General features: G+C 43.3%; 1 protein-coding gene across 1 annotated transcript in view; it reads right to left on the bottom strand.

The window, feature by feature from the left end:
* Positions 1–711: 711 nt before the first annotated feature.
* The window catches only part of LOC131370840 (collagen alpha-1(XI) chain-like), a 104,761-nt gene continuing 85,472 nt past the window's right edge, over positions 712–20,000 (bottom strand). The window contains exons 29-67 of the mRNA XM_058418368.1: positions 19,649–19,702; positions 18,926–19,033; positions 18,766–18,819; positions 18,629–18,682; positions 18,356–18,400; positions 18,214–18,267; positions 18,081–18,125; positions 17,941–17,994; positions 17,609–17,662; positions 17,280–17,333; positions 16,946–17,053; positions 16,702–16,791; positions 16,507–16,560; positions 16,246–16,353; positions 15,889–15,996; positions 15,753–15,806; positions 15,576–15,629; positions 15,224–15,331; positions 8,216–8,269; positions 8,075–8,128; positions 7,925–7,978; positions 7,738–7,791; positions 7,179–7,286; positions 7,034–7,087; positions 6,826–6,879; positions 6,669–6,722; positions 6,284–6,337; positions 6,053–6,160; positions 5,914–5,967; positions 5,011–5,064; positions 4,285–4,392; positions 4,121–4,174; positions 3,966–4,001; positions 3,676–3,729; positions 3,305–3,557; positions 3,008–3,120; positions 2,856–2,924; positions 2,431–2,664; positions 712–2,191 (exon numbers count right to left, since the gene is read on the bottom strand). Coding sequence (XP_058274351.1) covers positions 2,045–2,191; positions 2,431–2,664; positions 2,856–2,924; positions 3,008–3,120; positions 3,305–3,557; positions 3,676–3,729; positions 3,966–4,001; positions 4,121–4,174; positions 4,285–4,392; positions 5,011–5,064; positions 5,914–5,967; positions 6,053–6,160; positions 6,284–6,337; positions 6,669–6,722; positions 6,826–6,879; positions 7,034–7,087; positions 7,179–7,286; positions 7,738–7,791; positions 7,925–7,978; positions 8,075–8,128; positions 8,216–8,269; positions 15,224–15,331; positions 15,576–15,629; positions 15,753–15,806; positions 15,889–15,996; positions 16,246–16,353; positions 16,507–16,560; positions 16,702–16,791; positions 16,946–17,053; positions 17,280–17,333; positions 17,609–17,662; positions 17,941–17,994; positions 18,081–18,125; positions 18,214–18,267; positions 18,356–18,400; positions 18,629–18,682; positions 18,766–18,819; positions 18,926–19,033; positions 19,649–19,702 — 3,084 coding nt within the window. The 3' untranslated portion in view covers positions 712–2,044. The remainder of the gene's footprint in view (positions 2,192–2,430; positions 2,665–2,855; positions 2,925–3,007; positions 3,121–3,304; positions 3,558–3,675; positions 3,730–3,965; positions 4,002–4,120; positions 4,175–4,284; positions 4,393–5,010; positions 5,065–5,913; positions 5,968–6,052; positions 6,161–6,283; positions 6,338–6,668; positions 6,723–6,825; positions 6,880–7,033; positions 7,088–7,178; positions 7,287–7,737; positions 7,792–7,924; positions 7,979–8,074; positions 8,129–8,215; positions 8,270–15,223; positions 15,332–15,575; positions 15,630–15,752; positions 15,807–15,888; positions 15,997–16,245; positions 16,354–16,506; positions 16,561–16,701; positions 16,792–16,945; positions 17,054–17,279; positions 17,334–17,608; positions 17,663–17,940; positions 17,995–18,080; positions 18,126–18,213; positions 18,268–18,355; positions 18,401–18,628; positions 18,683–18,765; positions 18,820–18,925; positions 19,034–19,648; positions 19,703–20,000) is intronic.

Raw genomic sequence — 20,000 nt, 5'->3', positions numbered from 1 at the left:
TGTGTGGACCTTCATGTCATCTCTGTGTGTCTGTGGGTGAGATGGTGTGTGGACCTTCAGGTCATCTCTCTGTGTGTCTGTGGGTGAGATGGTGTGTGGACCTTCAGGTCATCTCTCTGTGCGTCTGTGGGTGAGATGGTAATATCTGGACCTTCAGGTGATGATACTGTTTTTACTTTAGTAAATTTAGTGAGTTAGAGTTGTAGCACTGCTCAGAGTAACACACCTTTCACCTGTTCATGTTCTTCTCATGTGTAGTGTCTGATCCTCCATGCTTCTTTTCAGACATCCTGTCTTTAACTAACCACCTGAACTTCTATCTCCTTATCTCTGGAACCTTACTTTACTCTCCCATTATTCTTTCTCTAGATTCACTCCACCATCTCCCCATTATCACTGAACATGACCTCACAGCTTACAGCACCATCACCTGCTCCTGTCCTTCACCTTTACCTTCACACTGACCTTTACATGAGCATTTTACCTCCCTTTATGTTATCCTGACTTTTGTCTTCTACCACGTTCCTGTTCATGTTTATTTTACACCACTGAACCTTTACTTCACTACATCATCCCCCCTTACTTCACCTGATTACCCTGAAATAACTCCATCGTATCTGCCTCGCCTCGTTCCTCATGTATCCCAGGATAGTTGTATAAATTCCTGTTCGGCTGAAAAGAGCAGCAAAAAATAACACAACTGCACTGTGATTGAATAGAAACTAACTAGATCATACCAATCATTTATTCCAGGTTTTACATAAATTATAGAAGAAAAAAAGTACACAAATGTGTCCAATTTAAATGCCTATAGTCATGTATTTGGAGGGAACCGAGGACATGAACAGATCTGCAAACACATTTCAGACAAAGACAGAAAAGCAAATGGAACAAAACCACGTGGCAGCACAGAAGCTTAAATACCAAGCACAGGAACACAGTCTTACTTTTTAAACTTTAAACACAAACTTGGATAAAGAAACGCAAAGAAAATTAAAATGCGTAATGAAAGAGCTGTTTAACATGTTTTCCCTTCCACTCGGGGTTGAGGTATTAAAAAAATAAAAGAAAAAGATTTTGAGTCTGATATAAACGCTCTTGTTTCACCGTCACGTTATCAGACGTCTGATTACCACAGCATTAAGGCTACCACTGACTACATCAACACATTAGTGGGAAATGAAGAAAAATCTGCTTTTATACAGATTTTAAATCTTAAAATTACTCCTTCAGCATCCTTACGACAGATAAATCTCCTCTAAAAGTGGTCAATATTTACAGTAGGGCTGCTTTTTAATGCTGAGTTTATAATCACACTATAACAGGACGACTGTTTGAAAGTTAAAGATAAAAGCTATTTAGACGGAGGAAATCACTGTATCATCTCCAGATTAAAGACATGCAAGGTTCTGCAGGAAAGCGGCTTCAAAAGACATTATTGTACAAAATCATAATTACAGTTTTATAAAATGCACTTTTCTATAGCACCGTAAGATCTCATTTTATAATAGACTAATGTGAATCTAAACAGTTGGAGAAAGAATAAAGGGACGAAAGGGAAGTGGAACTAGAATAAAAATTGGGACTGAAAAATTGGGAATAAATTCCATAATAGGAACTGGAATAAGGTATTTTGGTATTAATATTAGGGATCAGGTTTAGGACGGAGTTCAAAACTTATGATAATGAGGTTATGAAGGATCAACAGTGGGATTAAAACTAAAAGATCAGGATTAGAAGTTAATTATATAGTGGGATTAAAACTGGGACTGGGAAAAGAAGTGGATTTGGTGGAAAAGAGGAAAAGAGAGGAATCCATTTCTTTTTTAGTCTGAAAGTGCACAGTTATTCACCAGTTCGTGTCTTCTCTTCATGTTGGTCCTCAGAATGCTGGTCTCAGTCTCGTCATTTCGGCCCTACAAGGGCGAAGAACTTTCCCATGATGATAACACAGTCTTTATTAGCCAGCAGAAGTGTGTGTGTGTGTGTGTCAGCTGTCCACACGTCTGGAAGGGTCCCAGCACGCCGGGCTGAAGGACAGCCATCACCCGAGGAAGCAGACAGGTCCGACCTCGAAGCCGAATCTCTGGTTTGGATCTCCGAAGTCGTTCAGCATGACGTCGATGATAGGAAGCTGGTCGATGCGCGGAGTGTTAATCTCCAACACGGTCCTAGCGTAGCCCTGCTTTTGCTGAAAAGACATAAAGAGAGGAGATTTTATCAGAACCAGCATCCACGTCACTTGAAGTTTCTGTGTCTCACACGTGTCCATCCTGCAGCAGAGCTGAACCTCTGGTTATGGGGAGGTGGCAGCTTTGGAGGCAGAACATCAGGAGAACCTGAGCAGCTTGGGAACTATTAATACTGTTGTGAAAATCTGCTGTGAGTAAGAGCAGTGTCAGTGACGTGCCTCTGTGCTCACGTTCTTACCGAGCAGGCGTCATACATGGCCTTGATGAAGGGGTTGTTGTCGTGAGACATTTCTTCGTCGTTGGAGCCGAGGAAGCGCAGCGCTTTGTTGTAGCTGTCTGCTTTAGCGTCGAACCAGGCGACGGACTGGTGGCAGATGTAGGTGAAGTTCTGTCTTGCTGCAGAACTCAGCAACTTGAGGAACGTCATCTGGACGCCGGTGATGGAACTCTCCTCTACATCCACATACGAGAGCTGTGAAAGACACACACATGAAAGATGAGCTGATCAGAGAGATCAGCCGAGGACAAGCTAATGAGAGAGATCAGCTGAGGAGGAGCTGAGGAGGGAGATCAGCTGAGAAGGAGCTGATGCTGGTGTCCAGAGCAGGAAAGAGTCCTGAAACAGAACAGGAAGATGTTAGATGTTAGTGAGGTGAGACTTACAATTTTCCCGCGCTTGAATTCGCTGAACCACGTCCCTGGAGACTCTTTGGGCCAGTTGGATATTCGAACCTTTTTAGAGAAAATCAGTACAATTATTACACAGTGAGTACAAAGAGCACTAAACTGCTTGGTTTCAGGGATTAGTTACTTACCCCTGAGGACTTTTTATCAGGATAGATACACGTCTCTCCTCCTGCTGTAAAGTTACAATACACCTTAAAGGAATCTCCTTTACAGCCCATGTTTGGGTCGATCCAATATTCACCTAAAACACAGAAGCTGCTTTCAGACACTGAACATGTTCTTTACAAGCGTTTAATATCACTGAGAGGTTTAAAGACTCTGATCTTTTCTCCTCATGCTGTTCGGTCAGAGGAATAAATCTTTCGTCTCTTGTCTGCTATTCAGCTAGAAGTTTTCTGTAGAAGTGTTAGTGTTTGGTGTCGCACCGTTGGGGAAGTCGGGCTGGCTGAGCTGCAGGTCTTTACAAGTACGAGCCGGATTGTCCTGCGTCCCAAGAGGGAACTTCATACGCTCAATGTCCAGCTTCAGGTTATTGAGAGAGCCGTAGACTTCGTCCATTCCCTCCATTCCCTCCATACCATAATCCATCACGGCCTCGTCGGCCTGGACGTCTGAAGAACGCCTGGATTTCTTGGACATCTGAATGGGCAGTGGCTGGATCATGTCACCTGGAGGACCCTAAAAATCCAAGATCAGATATCCATCACTACATCAGCTTCCTTAAACACATTATTTTAACACGAACACGTCAGGAATAAGATCAACGTCTGTGATTAGAAATTAGAATTTGACTTACAGGAGGACCAGGAGTGCCGACCAACCCGGGTTCTCCTTTCTGACCCGCTGGACCCTTTAACACCACATTTATTACTTCATTTAACATATTTACATAAACAAATCAACATAAATGCATTTCAAATAAAATGTGTGGATGAGCTACAGAGACTAACATTAAACCCTGAGAGATGATTTTTATTTAGATTTTTAAAAAAGTGTGTTTTGTTTTCATTTTAGTGCTGATCCGCTTATATATATTATATATTCATATAAAGTGATGAAAACAAGTTACGCAGTTTCGGGACTCACACTCGCTCCTTTGGATCCTTTTTGTCCTTGTGTTCCCTTAGAGAGAAAGAGAGAGAGAGAGAGAGAGAGAGAGAGAGGACCATAGAGTCAAATGACCATAGAGTAATATAAGTGAGAGAATATTACAGAGCAGTAATGGAGATGATTAAACTTACAGGAATACCAGGAGGACCAGGAGGACCAAGAGGACCAGGAGAACCAACACCACCCTGAGATCAGACCAGAACAGGATTATTCAGAACCAGCCCAGGGCAAATCTGTAATTAACTCTGGGTGTGTGTTTGTATGTGTGTGTGTGTGTGTGTGTGTATTCACTTACAGGATCACCTTTGCCTCCAGCTGTTCCCTGAGCTCCAGGTAAACCTCTGTCTCCTTTCTCACCTGAATCACCTGGAGGTCCGATCAGTCCAATCAGACCAGGATGACCCTGAAAACCACAAACATACGCTAACATGACTCGCAACATGTAACGACTTCAACATCAGTCATGTGACAGCGTTTATAGAATGTTTATTCTGATATTTATTCTGATTTAATCTACTTTCTCTACTTTACTCAACTGATTAAATATTTATACAGTTACATTTTACACACACTGTTTATGTATAGTTGTGTATAGTTGTGTATAATTGTGTACAGATGTGTACAGTTGTGTACAGATGTGTACAGTTGTGTACAGTTGTGTATAGTTGTGTATAGTTGTGTATAATTGTGTACAGATGTGTACAGTTGTGTACAGATGTGTACAGTTGTGTACAGTTGTGTATAGTTGTGTATAGTTGTGTATAATTGTGTACAGATGTGTACAGTTGTGTACAGATGTGTACAGTTGTGTACAGTTGTGTATAATTGTGTATGGATGTGTACAGTTGTGTATAGTTATGCACGTTGGTGTATATGAAAAATAAACTCTGTAAGTGGAAACTGGAATTAAACAGAAAACTCTAACATCAATGCACACACACACACACACACACACACATTCTGTTAATTCTTTATTTTCTCCAGTTTTATCTGTGATTAAACCCAATAACACACACTTTACCTTTTCACCTTTAAAACCCGGGTCACCTTTCAGCCCTGGGAGTCCAGGAGGACCCTGACCACAGAAGAGTCACATGAGCACAGGAACAGCCGAAAAACCATTCTTATTAAATTATTTAAACATTTATGATATGAAGTCTTTTTACAAAAGCCAGAAATAATTAACATTTACATTCAACAACAACAATAACTAGATTTTAATTTACTTTAATGTTGGCTTGACGAAGCAAGCAGACGTCACATGACATTACTTGGACACGTCACAAAATTCCCCTCAATGAGTGTTTTGATATGTCAAATAGGGTTATGTTGAAATTGTGTATGTTAGAGTAATTTTGCATTTCTGTTTATTTTGGGGGCGTGGCGTGCACGTGACATCACGTGACGTCACCCCAACGCATGTTGGAGTAGTTTTGTGATTTTGCCAATTTTGGGGCAGGGTTCTACCAGAAAACCAAAATTCCAATTGGTTCCAAAATTTACGGCTTCATCCCGCCCAAGATTCTGAAGGAGCTGGCAGAGTTTGGTGTCGATATCTCGAAAGCCTGCCGAGTTATAAACCTCCAAAAATTTTGAATGGAATTCTATCTGGAAAAAGGCCATTTTGAGCTTCCATACTGGGAATACCGGAATTCCGATTGCTTAGAAAAGTAATAACACACTCCTTCAGACCAGGATGAACAACCATGCTGAGTTTAGTGCATGTAGCTCGAATGCTCTGGGCCGCATTAATGTTAGAAATTAATTGTCTAAGAAAAATTTCCTAGGGATAATAATAATAAGCTTATTAAGAAAAACAGTATGTTGGCTTTTTCAATTTCATCATCATCATCATCATCATCATCATCCTGTAGATGTAGTTTTGATGTAAATGATCTGGAGTGTGTATAAAGGTGTCTCTTACCAGTGGACCCGGTGGACCGTCTTTACCTCCTGCTCCAGGAAGTCCCTGTTCACCCTGCAGTGATGTCATAAGTGTTTAAAAGCGTGATCTAGATTCAGAAATATTCTGCTTGAGTATCACAAGCCAACAGGAAACTGACCACAGGTCCAGGAATTCCTCTTAGTCCCTCAGCACCAGGCTTCCCAGGTGGTCCTTGAGGTCCAACAGGCCCAGTTTTCCCAGCTGGTCCTTCAGCTCCGGCTTCACCCTGCAGGACAGAGAGCAGAACATACTCTGTGGCTGATGACTATTACACACACACACACACACACACACGTGATTGATTATATTCTACATATATACATCTATATATACACTGTTGGGTTTTTACCTTAGAACCTTTTTCTCCCTGCTTGCCCTCGGGCCCTTGCCGTCCGGCCGGACCCTGGATCACACAGCACACAAAAAGTAAAATATAGACTCTGAACTAATAACCCATCAGATTCCTCTTTTTATTGATAATCTGCTATAATCTCTGGAGAATTATTATGTTCATTGATTACTGATTTGATATCTTTATGTATTTCTATTGATATATATTCCTTATCTCGGCTCAAAAACAGATTTTTCTACATTTTTCCTGTTTTCTGTTTATTTTTGAAAAAATCTCTTGTAATAATTTATGTGTTTATTATTGTTTAAGAGAATCTTAACAAAATCCACTTCCTTTTTTAAACATCCTGTGAATGATGTTTAAAGCAGATTCAGTGACTCACTCTCTTTCCTGGAGGTCCAGGAGGTCCAGCTTCACCTGACGGACCTGGGGGTCCCTGCAGACACACACACACACACACACACACACACCAATCACATCATTGTATCCTGTAACTGTTTAGAGAAATTTTGTGAGCGTGTAAATGACAGGTGACGTACCTGTTGACCGGCTTCTCCATCTTCTCCTTTATCTCCAGGAAGACCATCGAGTCCCTGTGAAACACACAACAGATTATACTCTACACACTCCACACACACACGGATCTAATACACTCTTTAGTACACTCCAGTGTGTGTGTTTGTGATCATATCTACTGCTCTCATTCCACTCTTATTTAACTTTTAATAGTTTTATTATTTAACTTACTGCAACACCGGGCTCACCAGGAGGACCTGGGTCTCCAGGAAATCCAGCAGGTCCCTAGTTAAGAAAGATCAGAGATGATTCAGCGTTAATTCAGCGATAATTTAGCGTTAATTCAGTGATGTCATTGATGTCAGCTCTCACTTACAGGGTTTCCTTTAGGACCGTCATCTCCAGGGGGTCCTCGTGCTCCTGCAGGTCCGGCAGCTCCAGGTGGTCCAGTCTCTCCTTTCTCACCCACTTCACCTTTCGGACCCTAAAACACAGCATCAGTGTCATTTTTTAACAAATGACTATAACAAAATAAATAGTGGTGTAAAATAAATACACAAAACATCTGATAAAATATCACACAGCGAAATTAAATATTATTAATAATTATTATTATTGATATTAGTCTCACTGTCCTTGCTTTTATTTTTCACTTGATCAAGTTTCATTTTATCACATGTTATTTTATTAAGTGCATATTTTATTTAATTCTGTATTTGTTTACACCTTACACTTGTCTTTTTAATATTTTTTTTCTTGAGCATTAAATTACATCACTTTTTATTATCACATTTTATTACTGCTGCTATTTTTATTATTATTATTATTATTATTACTGTACTTTATAATATTCTTTATATTAATATTTTTATATTTCATATTATATTATATATTTTATATTTATTTTATAAACACACACACACACACACACTTACCATTGAACCAGTCTCTCCAGGGGATCCTGGGTTTCCTGCTTCACCTGTCTCACCCTATAAAATAATCAGATTATCTGTGAGAGTTTAATGAAGATCTCCAGTCTTCATGTAGGGGATCTAATGATGGATGCGGTGTGTGTTCATGTGACTCAGATTTCTGTCCAGTCTAAAACAGAACAATTCTGACCTTTTCTCCGTTTCCTCCCATAGAGCCGACACCACCAGGAGGCCCCTGAGCTCCCTGTTAATAAAGACACCATGTTGCTGTGAGACACTGATCTCTGAGAGGCTTATATCAGAACATGTGCAGGTAAACGTGAGGAACTGAAACACTCACATCGGCTCCACTGGGACCCTGAGGGCCTCTCGGACCCGGAGGACCAGGAGGACCCTGAAACCCATCGAGAACAACAATTAATGAAGAAATGAACAAGCAGGAAGTAATAAATAAATACAGTGAAGAGAGCCTGAAACTAACCATGGCACCGACGTCACCGGTCTCTCCCTTCTCCCCCGGAGGTCCAGGTAATCCCTGGTGACAGAGTTATAGGTTTAAATAAACACAATTTTATACAAATGCAAGGGTTGTAAGTAGTGTGTTGTTCGGAGTGTGTTGTACGGAGTGTGTTGTACGGAGTGTGTTGTATGGAGTGTGTTGTTCGGAGTGTGTTGTATGGAGTGTGTTGTATGGAGTGTGTTGTACGGAGTGTGTTGTATGGAGTGTGTTGTATGGAGTGTGTTGTTCGGAGTGTGTTGTATGGAGTGTGTTATTCGGAGTGTGTTGTTCGGAGTGTGTTGTATGGAGTGTGTTATTCGGAGTGTGTTGTACGGAGTGTGTTATTCGGAGTGTGTTGTACGGAGTGTGTTATTCGGAGTGTGTTGTACGGAGTGTGTTGTATGGAGTGTGTTATTCGGAGTGTGTTATTCGGAGTGTGTTGTACGGAGTGTGTTGTATGGAGTGTGTTGTATGGAGTGTGTTGTATGGAGTGTGTTGTATGGAGTGTGTTATTCGGAGTGTGTTGTACGGAGTGTGTTGTATGGAGTGTGTTATTCGGAGTGTGTTATTCGGAGTGTGTTGTACGGAGTGTGTTATTCGGAGTGTGTTGTACGGAGTGTGTTATTCGGAGTGTGTTGTACGGAGTGTGTTGTACGGAGTGTGTTGTTCGGAGTGTGTTGTATGGAGTGTGTTGTATGGAGTGTGTTGTATGGAGTGTGTTGTACGGAGTGTGTTGTATGGAGTGTGTTGTATGGAGTGTGTTGTATGGAGTGTGTTATTCGGAGTGTGTTGTACGGAGTGTGTTGTACGGAGTGTGTTATTCGGAGTGTGTTGTACGGAGTGTGTTGTATGGAGTGTGTTATTCGGAGTGTGTTGTACGGAGTGTGTTGTACGGAGTGTGTTATTCGGAGTGTGTTGTACGGAGTGTGTTGTATGGAGTGTGTTATTCGGAGTGTGTTGTACGGAGTGTGTTGTACGGAGTGTGTTATTCGGAGTGTGTTGTTCGGAGTGTGTTGTACGGAGTGTGTTGTACGGAGTGTGTTGTTCGGAGTGTGTTGTACGGAGTGTGTTGTATGGAGTGTGTTGTACGGAGTGTGTTGTACGGAGTGTGTTATTCGGAGTGTGTTGTACGGAGTGTGTTATTCGGAGTGTGTTGTACGGAGTGTGTTGTACGGAGTGTGTTATTCGGAGTGTGTTATTCGGAGTGTGTTGTATGGAGTGTGTTATTCGGAGTGTGTTGTATGGAGTGTGTTGTTCGGAGTGTGTTGTACGGAGTGTGTTGTACGGAGTGTGTTGTATGGAGTGTGTTATTCGGAGTGTGTTGTTCGGAGTGTGTTGTACGGAGTGTGTTGTTCGGAGTGTGTTGTTCGGAGTGTGTTGTACGGAGTGTGTTGTACGGAGTGTGTTGTTCGGAGTGTGTTGTACGGAGTGTGTTGTACGGAGTGTGTTGTTCGGAGTGTGTTGTACGGAGTGTGTTATTCGGAGTGTGTTATTCGGAGTGTGTTGTACGGAGTGTGTTGTACGGAGTGTGTTATTCGGAGTGTGTTGTACGGAGTGTGTTGTTCGGAGTGTGTTATTCGGAGTGTGTTGTACGGAGTGTGTTGTACGGAGTGTGTTGTTCGGAGTGTGTTGTACGGAGTGTGTTGTATGGAGTGTGTTGTACGGAGTGTGTTGTACGGAGTGTGTTGTATGGAGTGTGTTGAACGGAGTGTGTTGTACGGAGTGTGTTATTCGGAGTGTGTTATTCGGAGTGTGTTGTACGGAGTGTGTTGTACGGAGTGTGTTATTCGGAGTGTGTTGTTCGGGGTGTGTTGTTCGGGGTGTGTTGTACGGAGTGTGTTTTTCGGGGTGTGTTGTACGGAGTGTGTTGTACGGAGTGTGTTGTATGGAGTGTGTTGTATGGAGTGTGTTGTACGGAGTGTGTTGTTCGGGGTGTGTTGTACGGAGTGTGTTGTTCGGAGTGTGTTGTACGGAGTGTGTTTTTCGGGGTGTGTTGTACGGAGTGTGTTGTACGGAGTGTGTTGTATGGAGTGTGTTGTATGGAGTGTGTTGTACGGAGTGTGTTGTTCGGGGTGTGTTGTACGGAGTGTGTTTTTCGGGGTGTGTTGTACGGAGTGTGTTGTACGGAGTGTGTTGTATGGAGTGTGTTGTATGGAGTGTGTTGTACGGAGTGTGTTGTTCGGGGTGTGTTGTACGGAGTGTGTTGTTCGGAGTGTGTTGTTCGGAGTGTGTTGTACGGAGTGTGTTGTATGGAGTGTGTTGTATGGAGCGTGTTGTACGGAGTGTGTTGTTCGGGGTGTGTTGTACGGAGTGTGTTGTTCGGAGTGTGTTGTTCGGAGTGTGTTGTACGGAGTGTGTTGTATGGAGTGTGTTGTATGGAGTGTGTTGTACGGAGTGTGTTGTTCGGGGTGTGTTGTATGGAGTGTGTTGTACGGAGTGTGTTGTTCGGGGTGTGATATATAAAGTGTGTTGCATGGAGTGTGTTGTATGGAGTGTGTTGTTCGGAGTGTGTTGTACGGAGTGTGTTGTTCGGAGTGTGTTGTTCGGAGTGTGTTGTACGGAGTGTGTTGTACGGTGTGTGTTATTCGGAGTGTGTTGTTCGGGGTGTGTTGTATGGAGTGTGTTGTACGGAGTGTGTTTTTCGGGGTGTGTTGTACGGAGTGTGTTGTTCGGAGTGTGTTGTACGGAGTGTGATATATAGAGTGTGTTGCATGGAGTGTGTTGTATGGAGTGTGTTGTTCGGAGTGTGTTGTTCGGGGTGTGTTGTTCGGGGTGTGTTGTTCGGGGTGTGTTGTTCGGGGTGTGTTGTTCGGAGTGTGTTGTTCGGAGTGTGATATATAGAGTGTGTTGTATGGAGTGTTTTGTTCGGAGTGTGTTGTTCGGGGTGTGTTGTTCGGAGTGTGTTGTTCGGGGTGTGTTGTACGGAGTGTGTTGTACGGAGTGTGTTGTTCGGAGTGTGTTGTTCGGAGTGTGTTGTACGGAGTGTGTTGTTCGGAGTGTGTTGTTCAGAGTGTGTTGTTCGGAGTGTGTTGTATGGAGTGTGTTGTTCGGAGTGTGTTGTTCGGAGTGTGTTGTATGGAGTGTGTTGTTCGGAGTGTGTTGTTCGGAGTGTGTTGTACGGAGTGTGTTGTTCGGAGTGTGTTGTTCGGAGTGTGATATATAGAGTGTGTTGCATGGAGTGTGTTGTACGGAGTGTGTTGTATGGAGTGTGTTGTTCGGAGTGTGATATATAGAGTGTGTTGCATGGAGTGTGTTGTATGGAGTGTGTTGTTCGGAGTGTGTTGTTCGGAGTGTGATATATAGAGTGTGTTGCATGGAGTGTGTTGTATGGAGTGTGTTGTATGGAGTGTGTTGTTCGGAGTGTGTTGTATGGAGTGTGTTGTTCGGAGTGTGTTGTATGGAGTGTGTTGTATGGAGTGTGTTATTCGGAGTGTGTTGTATGGAGTGTGTTGTTCGGAGTGTGTTGTATGGAGTGTGTTGTTCGGAGTGTGTTGTATGGAGTGTGTTGTACGGAGTGTGTTGTTCGGAGTGTGTTGTACGGAGTGTGTTGTTCGGAGTGTGTTGTTCGGAGTGTGTTGTACGGAGTGTGTTGTACGGAGTGTGTTGTATGGAGTGTGTTGTTCGGAGTGTGTTGTATGGAGTGTGTTATTCGGAGTGTGTTGTATGGAGTGTGTTGTTCGGAGTGTGTTGTATGGAGTGTGTTGTATGGAGTGTGTTGTACGGAGTGTGTTGTTCGGAGTGTGTTGTATGGAGTGTGTTGTTCGGAGTGTGTTGTACGGAGTGTGTTGTTCGGAGTGTGTTGTTCGGAGTGTGTTGTACGGAGTGTGTTGTTCGGAGTGTGTTGTATGGAGTGTGTTGTTCGGAGTGTGTTGTACGGAGTGTGTTGTATGGAGTGTGTTGTTCGGAGTGTGTTGTACGGAGTGTGTTGTATGGAGTGTGTTGTTCGGAGTGTGTTGTACGGAGTGTGTTGTTCGGAGTGTGTTGTACGTAGTGTGTTGTATGGAGTGTGTTGTTCGGAGTGTGTTGTATGGAGTGTGTTGTACGGAGTGTGTTGTTCGGAGTGTGTTGTTCGGAGTGTGTTGTACGGAGTGTGTTGTACGGAGTGTTGTACGGAGTGTGTTGTTCGGAGTGTGTTGTACAGAGTGTGTTGTTCGGAGTGTGTTGTTCGGAGTGTGTTGTACGGAGTGTGTTGTTCGGAGTGTGTTGTATGGAGTGTGTTGTTCGGAGTGTGTTGTTCGGAGTGTGTTGTACGGAGTGTGTTGTTCGGAGTGTGATATATAGAGTGTGTTGCATGGAGTGTGTTGTTCGGAGTGTGTTGTACGGAGTGTGTTGTACGGAGTGTGTTGTTCGGAGTGTGTTGTATGGAGTGTGTTGTTCGGAGTGTGTTGTTCGGAGTGTGTTGTACGGAGTGTGTTGTTCGGAGTGTGATATATAGAGTGTGTTGCATGGAGTGTGTTGTTCGGAGTGTGATATATAGAGTGTGTTGTATGGAGTGTGTTGCATGGAGTGTGTTGTTCGGAGTGTGTTGTACAGAGTGTGTTGTTCGGAGTGTGTTGTACGGAGTGTGTTGTTCGGAGTGTGTTGTTCGGAGTGTGATATATAGAGTGTGTTGCATGGAGTGTGTTGTACGGAGTGTGTTGTACGGAGTGTGTTGTACGGAGTGTGTTGTTCGGAGTGTGTTGTTCGGAGTGTGATATATAGAGTGTGTTGCATGGAGTGTGTTGTACGGAGTGTGTTGTACGGAGTGTGTTGTACGGAGTGTGTTGTTCGGAGTGTGTTGTACGGAGTGTGTTGTTCGGAGTGTGTTGTATGGAGTGTGTTGTATGGAGTGTGTTATTCGGAGTGTGTTGTATGGAGTGTGTTGTTCGGAGTGTGTTGTACGGAGTGTGTTGTACGGAGTGTGTTATTCGGAGTGTGTTGTTCGGAGTGTGTTGTATGGAGTGTGTTGTTCGGAGTGTGTTGTATGGAGTGTGTTGTACGGAGTGTGTTGTTCGGAGTGTGTTGTATGGAGTGTGTTGTACGGAGTGTGTTGTATGGAGTGTGTTGTATGGAGTGTGTTATTCGGAGTGTGTTGTATGGAGTGTGTTGTATGGAGTGTGTTGTATGGAGTGTGTTATTCGGAGTGTGTTGTATGGAGTGTGTTGTATGGAGTGTGTTGTATGGAGTGTGTTATTCGGAGTGTGTTGTATGGAGTGTGTTGTTCGGGGTGTGTTGTTCGGAGTGTGTTGTTCTGGGTGTGTTGTTCGGAGTGTGTTGTACGGAGTGTGTTGTTCGGAGTGTGTTGTACGGAGTGTGTTGTATGGAGTGTGTTGTACAGAGTGTGTTGTTCGGAGTGTGTTGTTCGGAGTGTGTTGTATGGAGTGTGTTGTACGGAGTGTGTTGTTCGGAGTGTGTTGTACGGAGTGTGTTGTACGGAGTGTGTTGTATGGAGTGTGTTGTTCGGAGTGTGTTGTTTGGAGTGTGTAGTTCGGAGTGTGTTGTACGGAGTGTGTTGTATGGAGTGTGTTGTTCGGAGTGTGTTGTATGGAGTGTGTTGTTCGGAGTGTGTTGTATGGAGTGTGTTGTTCGGAGTGTGTAGTTCGGAGTGTGTTGTACGGAGTGTGTTGTACGGAGTGTGTTGTTCGGAGTGTGTTGTACGGAGTGTGTTGTACGGAGTGTTGTACGGAGTGTGTTGTTCGGAGTGTGTTGTACGGAGTGTGTTGTACGGAGTGTGTTGTTCGGAGTGTGTTGTACAGAGTGTGTTGTTCGGAGTGTGTTGTACAGAGTGTGTTGTTCGGAGTGTGTTGTTCGGAGTGTGTTGTACGGAGTGTGTTATTCGGAGTGTGATGTACGGAGTGTGTTATTCGGAGTGTGTTGTACGGAGTGTGTTGTTCGGAGTGTGTTGTTTGGAGTGTGTTGTACGGAGTGTGTTATTCGGAGTGTGTTGTACGGAGTGTGTTGTTCGGAGTGTGTTGTTTGGAGTGTGTTGTACGGAGTGTGTTATTCGGAGTGTGTTGTACGGAGTGTGTTGTTCGGAGTGTGTTGTTCGAAGTGTGTTGTACGGAGTGTGTTGTTCGGAGTGTGTTGTTCGGAGTGTGTTGTACGGAGTGTGTTGTACAGAGTGTGTTGTTCGGAGTGTGTTGTACGGAGTGTGTTGTACAGAGTGTGTTGTACAGAGTGTGTTGTATGGAGTGTGTTGTTCGGAGTGTGTTGTACGGAGTGTGTTGTTCGGAGTGTGTTGTTCGGAGTGTGTTGTACGGAGTGTGTTGTACGGAGTGTGTTGTTCGGAGTGTGTTGTACGGAGTGTGTTGTACAGAGTGTGTTGTACAGAGTGTGTTGTATGGAGTGTGTTGTTCGGAGTGTGTAGTTCGAAGTGTGTTGTACGGAGTGTGTTGTACGGAGTGTGTTGTACAGAGTGTGTTGTTCAGAGTGTGTTGTTCGGAGTGTGTTGTATGGAGTGTGTTGTTCGGAGTGTGTTGTATGGAGTGTGTTGTTCGGAGTGTGTTGTATGGAGTGTGTTGTATGGAGTGTGTTGTTCGGAGTGTGTTGTATGGAGTGTGTTGTATGGAGTGTGTTGTTCGGAGTGTGTTGTATGGAGTGTATTGTATGGAGTGTGTAGTTCGGAGTGTGTTGTATGGAGTGTGTTGTTCGGAGTATGTTGTACAGAGTGTGTTGTAAAGAGTGTGTTGTTCGGAGTGTGTTGTATGGAGTGTGTTGTATGGAGTGTGTTGTTCGGAGTGTGTTGTTCGGAGTGTGTTGTACAGAGTGTGTTGTACAGAGTGTGTTGTTCAGAGTGTGTTGTTCGACGTGTGTTGTACGGAGTGTGTTGTTCGGAGTGTGTTGTACGGAGTGTGTTGTTCGGAGTGTGTTGTACGGAGTGTGTTGTATGGAGTGTGTTGTTCAGAGTGTGTTGTTCGGAGTGTGTTATTCGGAGTGTGTTGTACGGAGTGTGTTGTTCGGAATGTGGTGTACAGAGTGTATCATACTGAGTGTGTTGTAGGGAGTGTGTACCTGTAGGCCGACGGGTCCTGGCAGTCCGGGGAATCCTCGAGGTCCTTCGTCTCCCTTCTGGCCGAACATTCCCTGCTGACCTCGTGGACCAGCTTCACCATCGCTGCCCTAAGACACAAACACACAAACAGAAACAAATCAGCTGAATCATCATCATTATCATTATCAGGGCTGACCCAAAAGTCAGTGAATTCTGACCTCTTTTGTGTTTCTAAAGTGACTGATTTTAACACAACAGTGGAGTAACGTCTCCTGAGATCAATTCAGAGTCTAACATCAGTTCATTAGCAGAACAACAAAGACTGTGGTGTGTGTGTGTGTGTGAGAGAGACAGAGAGAGTTTAATACTCACAGCAGGACCTGGATTGCCAACTGGACCTTGAAGGCCAACTGGACCAGGAGGACCCTAATAATTATAATAGTAAAAATAATAATAATAATAATAATAATAATAACCGAAAATGAGCACTTTGCTCATGAGACATTGATAATTTTGTGGATGTCTTTATGGTTACAAAAGGACACTCACAGATTCGCCCTTGTCCCCTTTGCTTCCCTTCTGTCCCGCTTCTCCGACTTCTCCCTTTAAATCCGAACACATGCTCATGTGTTAAACAGAGCATCACGTCATTAACTGAGGAAAAGTGTTACAGAGCTGAAGTTACCTTATCACCGTCCTCTCCAGGTGGTCCCTGAGGTCCTGCAGGACCAGGAAGTCCAACTGGACCCTGGATACCATCTCGACCAGCGGGGCCAGCAGGACCTTTCTCGCCCTGAACATCATAAGACATTCTACTTTACACAGCTGTTTATTTATCTGGTGGAGTTTAAAGAGTTCCTGAAGAAGCTTGAGTCTGAATGTCACTGTGTTTATAAAGTCATTAAAACACTGACCGATGGAGACTAGTAGATAAGACGAATAGTATTAATACAATTTTTCTAAAATTTAACACCAGACAATCAGATTGAGAGAACGATCTGATCCTGTGTATAAAATCAGATTAAATGCTCCGGAGTCTTACCGGGCCACCTTTCTCTCCAGCGGGTCCCGGGAGTCCTTGAGGTCCATTTCGTCCCGGTACTCCAATCGGGCCGCCGGGTCCAGCACCTCCTCTCTCACCTGGAGATCCCTAAAACATCATCACATATCACATTCTTCATCATCATCATGATGAGGTGCTTCCTCTCATCAGCGTTTTATTTATTTTTTTATTGTAATAATTAGATTATTCTATTTTCCTGGTGTAATGTAGCAGATGGTAGTGAACTTGTGATGGACTTACGTTGGGACCTGGTGGACCAGGAGGACCTTCACCACCTTTCAGACCTCCTGGACCCTGAAATAGAGAAGCAGGAGGTGTGTGTTTAGGTCCCTAACGCATGCACACACTCCTAATGTTCTCTACACAACTAAACAAATCATTCTTACAATTTACAGAAATACATTATGCATATTTGATTTAAGTTTTTTCCCTTACTGGCGTTCCAGGAAGACCTCTCAGTCCCAGGAAACCTCGGATACCAGCAGGACCGGGCTTTCCACCAGGACCCTGGGGACCCGGGTCTCCCTGACGAGAAAATAAAGAATACATTAAAGCTTTAAAGAACAAACGTTTGTTTCAAAATGTTCATTTCGTGAGAGCTGAGGAGAATATTTAATAGTAATTAATAATTAATTTATTAATAATTAATAATAAATACAATTTAATAAAAGCTTTTTACCTTTCCACCTTCTTTACCCGCTGCTCCAGGAAGACCTTGCTCTCCGGGGGGTCCCGGGGATCCGGGGTGTCCTCTTTCTCCCACAGGTCCGGTTTCTCCTGTAGGACCCTTCAATATAACACACACACACACACAAACACACGCACCAGGTTACAACTACACACTCATTAACAATATAATCATAATATCATCATAATATTAATATTAATAATAAGTGAAAAAGGTACATGTTTTAAAACTATATCATATTATTAATATATAAAAGTTTTATCGTTTATATAGATAGATAGATAGAGATGTATGGAAGAGATAAAGAAGCGGTTGCCGTGGTTACCTGTGGCCCCACGACTCCTCCGGGACCAGGTGGACCCGTCTTCCCTTGGAAACCCTTTTAATCAGAAATAAATTCTGATATTAAACAGACTTCATGCCAAAGACGAGCAGGATAACTTCTTTATAGTGTGTGAACATTTAGCCTGAACAGCTAACAGGAAGAGCTTCATTTTATTGGAGTAAATCAGGACTAAACCTGATATTTATTTAAAACCAGAGAAACTGTGAGAGTAAAAAACTCCAGATGGACGAGCTGCCGTTATTAGCATAGCGTCTTTAGTCCGCATGAACAAAGCATTGGGGTTTGTGTGAAAGTGAAAGGTGACGTACGGTCTCTCCTCTCTGTCCTGGGTGTCCGGGCAGTCCGTCTTTACCAGGTGGTCCCTGGGAACACACACATGATAATTAGCATAACTAGTAAATAGCGCTTTCTTCACACTAGCGCTAGTGAGCATTAGCATCCATGCACTGCCGTCATTCAGATTGCTAATGAACTGGAATGCTAAAAAATTAGTGCTGCTAATCACTGAATTCAGAGAAATTAACACAACGATTCTCAACAATAATTAGTTTGCTGACTAACTAGCTATCTTGACAACTAGCATGCTAACTTTCTAGAACAGTGATGTGTAATGTAATTCTACATGTTCTGAGCAACTCACAGGTGGACCTTTAGGGCCCGGCAACCCGACAGGCCCCTGGGGTCCTTGAGGTCCCTGAAAAAAAAGTAGGAAAATATGATAAGTGATCTGATGAAATGCTGAAGGACGGTAAATCCTGCAGCAATGGTGAAGCTGCTTACTCTTTCTCCAGGACCACCAGCAGGACCGTCGTGTCCAGATGTTCCCTGTGGGGGAGAATAAAGTCCTGCACTGAGCACAAATTAAAACCAATCAACAATCGGTCAGTTCTGAGAGGTGGGTTAACATTCTGACCTTCGCTCCTGGTTTTCCTGTCGGTCCTCTTGCACCGCGGCTACCACGAGGACCCTGAAACACATTAGCATTAGCGTTAGCTGCTATCATAGCTAGCTCCTGAGACAGAATTAGATGTCTGTAATAGCGTGTGTGCTGGTACCGTTGGCCCGCGCTGTCCTCTCGGCCCTGCTTTACCAGCGAGTCCCTGAGAAGAATTAAACAGTGGGTTAGGATCAGGACAAAACCCCAGATCTCACATCTTTGTTTTTTTTTAGAAATAATCGTATAAAATCAGTTTTACTGCAAGTTTTTAAACAGGAGTTAAAATGTGGAGCGTTAAATAAACACACGCTCTCCGCTCAGTGTTTTATCTGATTTCAGTGAGACCCTTCGCTCCCTTCACACTTTCACTGTCCACTTCGATTAGACGTACCCTTCCTCCTTTCTCTCCATTGGCTCCAGCAGAACCGACGAAGCCAGTAGAACCCTACAGAACCATAAAGAATTTTTATTCACACAGAGTGTTAGTGTTCAGGGAAATACAGAGTGAACAGCTTCTGGTGGTTTTACCTTTGGACCCTGTCGTCCAGGATATCCAGGCAATCCAGGAACTCCCAGTTTACCCTACACACACACACACACACACACACACTCTGTAAGCTATATATGTATATATATATATATATTAAAAATGAGAGAAACATGTTGGTTTATGGAGACAAATGTTAACCTTTTCTCCAGCCAGTCCCATGGGTCCAGCTTCTCCAGTCGGTCCGGCTTTTCCCTTCGGTCCCTCTGGTCCATCTTCTCCCCTCAATCCAATCACTCCAGGTTCCCCCTGAAAAATAAAAAATCAATCAATCAATCCCCCACTTCCTGGTTTGAGCACCACTGAGGTAACGAGGTCATGTGATCACAGAGGAATTGTGGGATTGTTGTGTTGTGTTGTTGTAATTTAACATCCTGAACCTCATCAGGCTCTGATTTCTGTGAGATGCCGCAGGTTTATAGAGTGTTTATTACACCACACACAGTCAACACGCTGACCAACACGCCTGTGACGCAGGGCTATGCCTCTCGCTGGCCCCCTAGTGGCCGCAGGGTGAAACACCAGCTTTATGCTCGTCATGTGTGTCGTGTTCTTGAAGCGTCTCGTTACAGCACTGTCTCTATAGGAGCTACTGCATGATGTGTAGATGCTCAGCATTTCTTCAACCATGAACACACACTACTGAGGAGTTTAACTCCTATTTAAACAAATCACATCAACGGTCAATAAAACAAAAAGTAAATAAATAAAGGATTAGCCTTCTGTACTGTAGATTAACACGAAGCAGTCTGTTCAGAAATTCCTACAAGTATTTCAGACATTAAATTATCAACTCATTGTTAAAATATATTACATTTATTTATTTTAATTTTATGCCTTGTGAGTAATTTTATATGAACTCACCTTATCCCCTTTGAGTCCCATATCACCTTTAAATCCAGGGAAACCATCTTCACCCTACAGAGCACAGAATGACCTCATTCATTTAATTCTAGAGGATTACTCCATATCATTAGATAAATCATATCATATCACTAGCCATCTTTCCTCAGACTAAAGGCTAGCTGCATCCTTTCACACTGCAAAACATCAGCAGTTTAAAGGAAATAAAGCAATAATGAAAAAAGTCATGTATCATAATAATTCTTTATTTCTGTAATGTTCAAAATAAAATCTTCCCTCAGTGCCTGTACTAACAGAACAGCAGAACAATGCTGACATCTAGTGGTGAGAAAGAGGATAACAACAACTACAA

The sequence above is a fragment of the Hemibagrus wyckioides genome, linkage group LG20 (genome assembly GCF_019097595.1).
Source record: "Hemibagrus wyckioides isolate EC202008001 linkage group LG20, SWU_Hwy_1.0, whole genome shotgun sequence".
Taxonomy (NCBI): domain Eukaryota; kingdom Metazoa; phylum Chordata; class Actinopteri; order Siluriformes; family Bagridae; genus Hemibagrus; species Hemibagrus wyckioides.
Note: the sequence above shows the minus strand (reverse complement) of the source record. Positions and strands in the feature narration are given on the sequence as shown.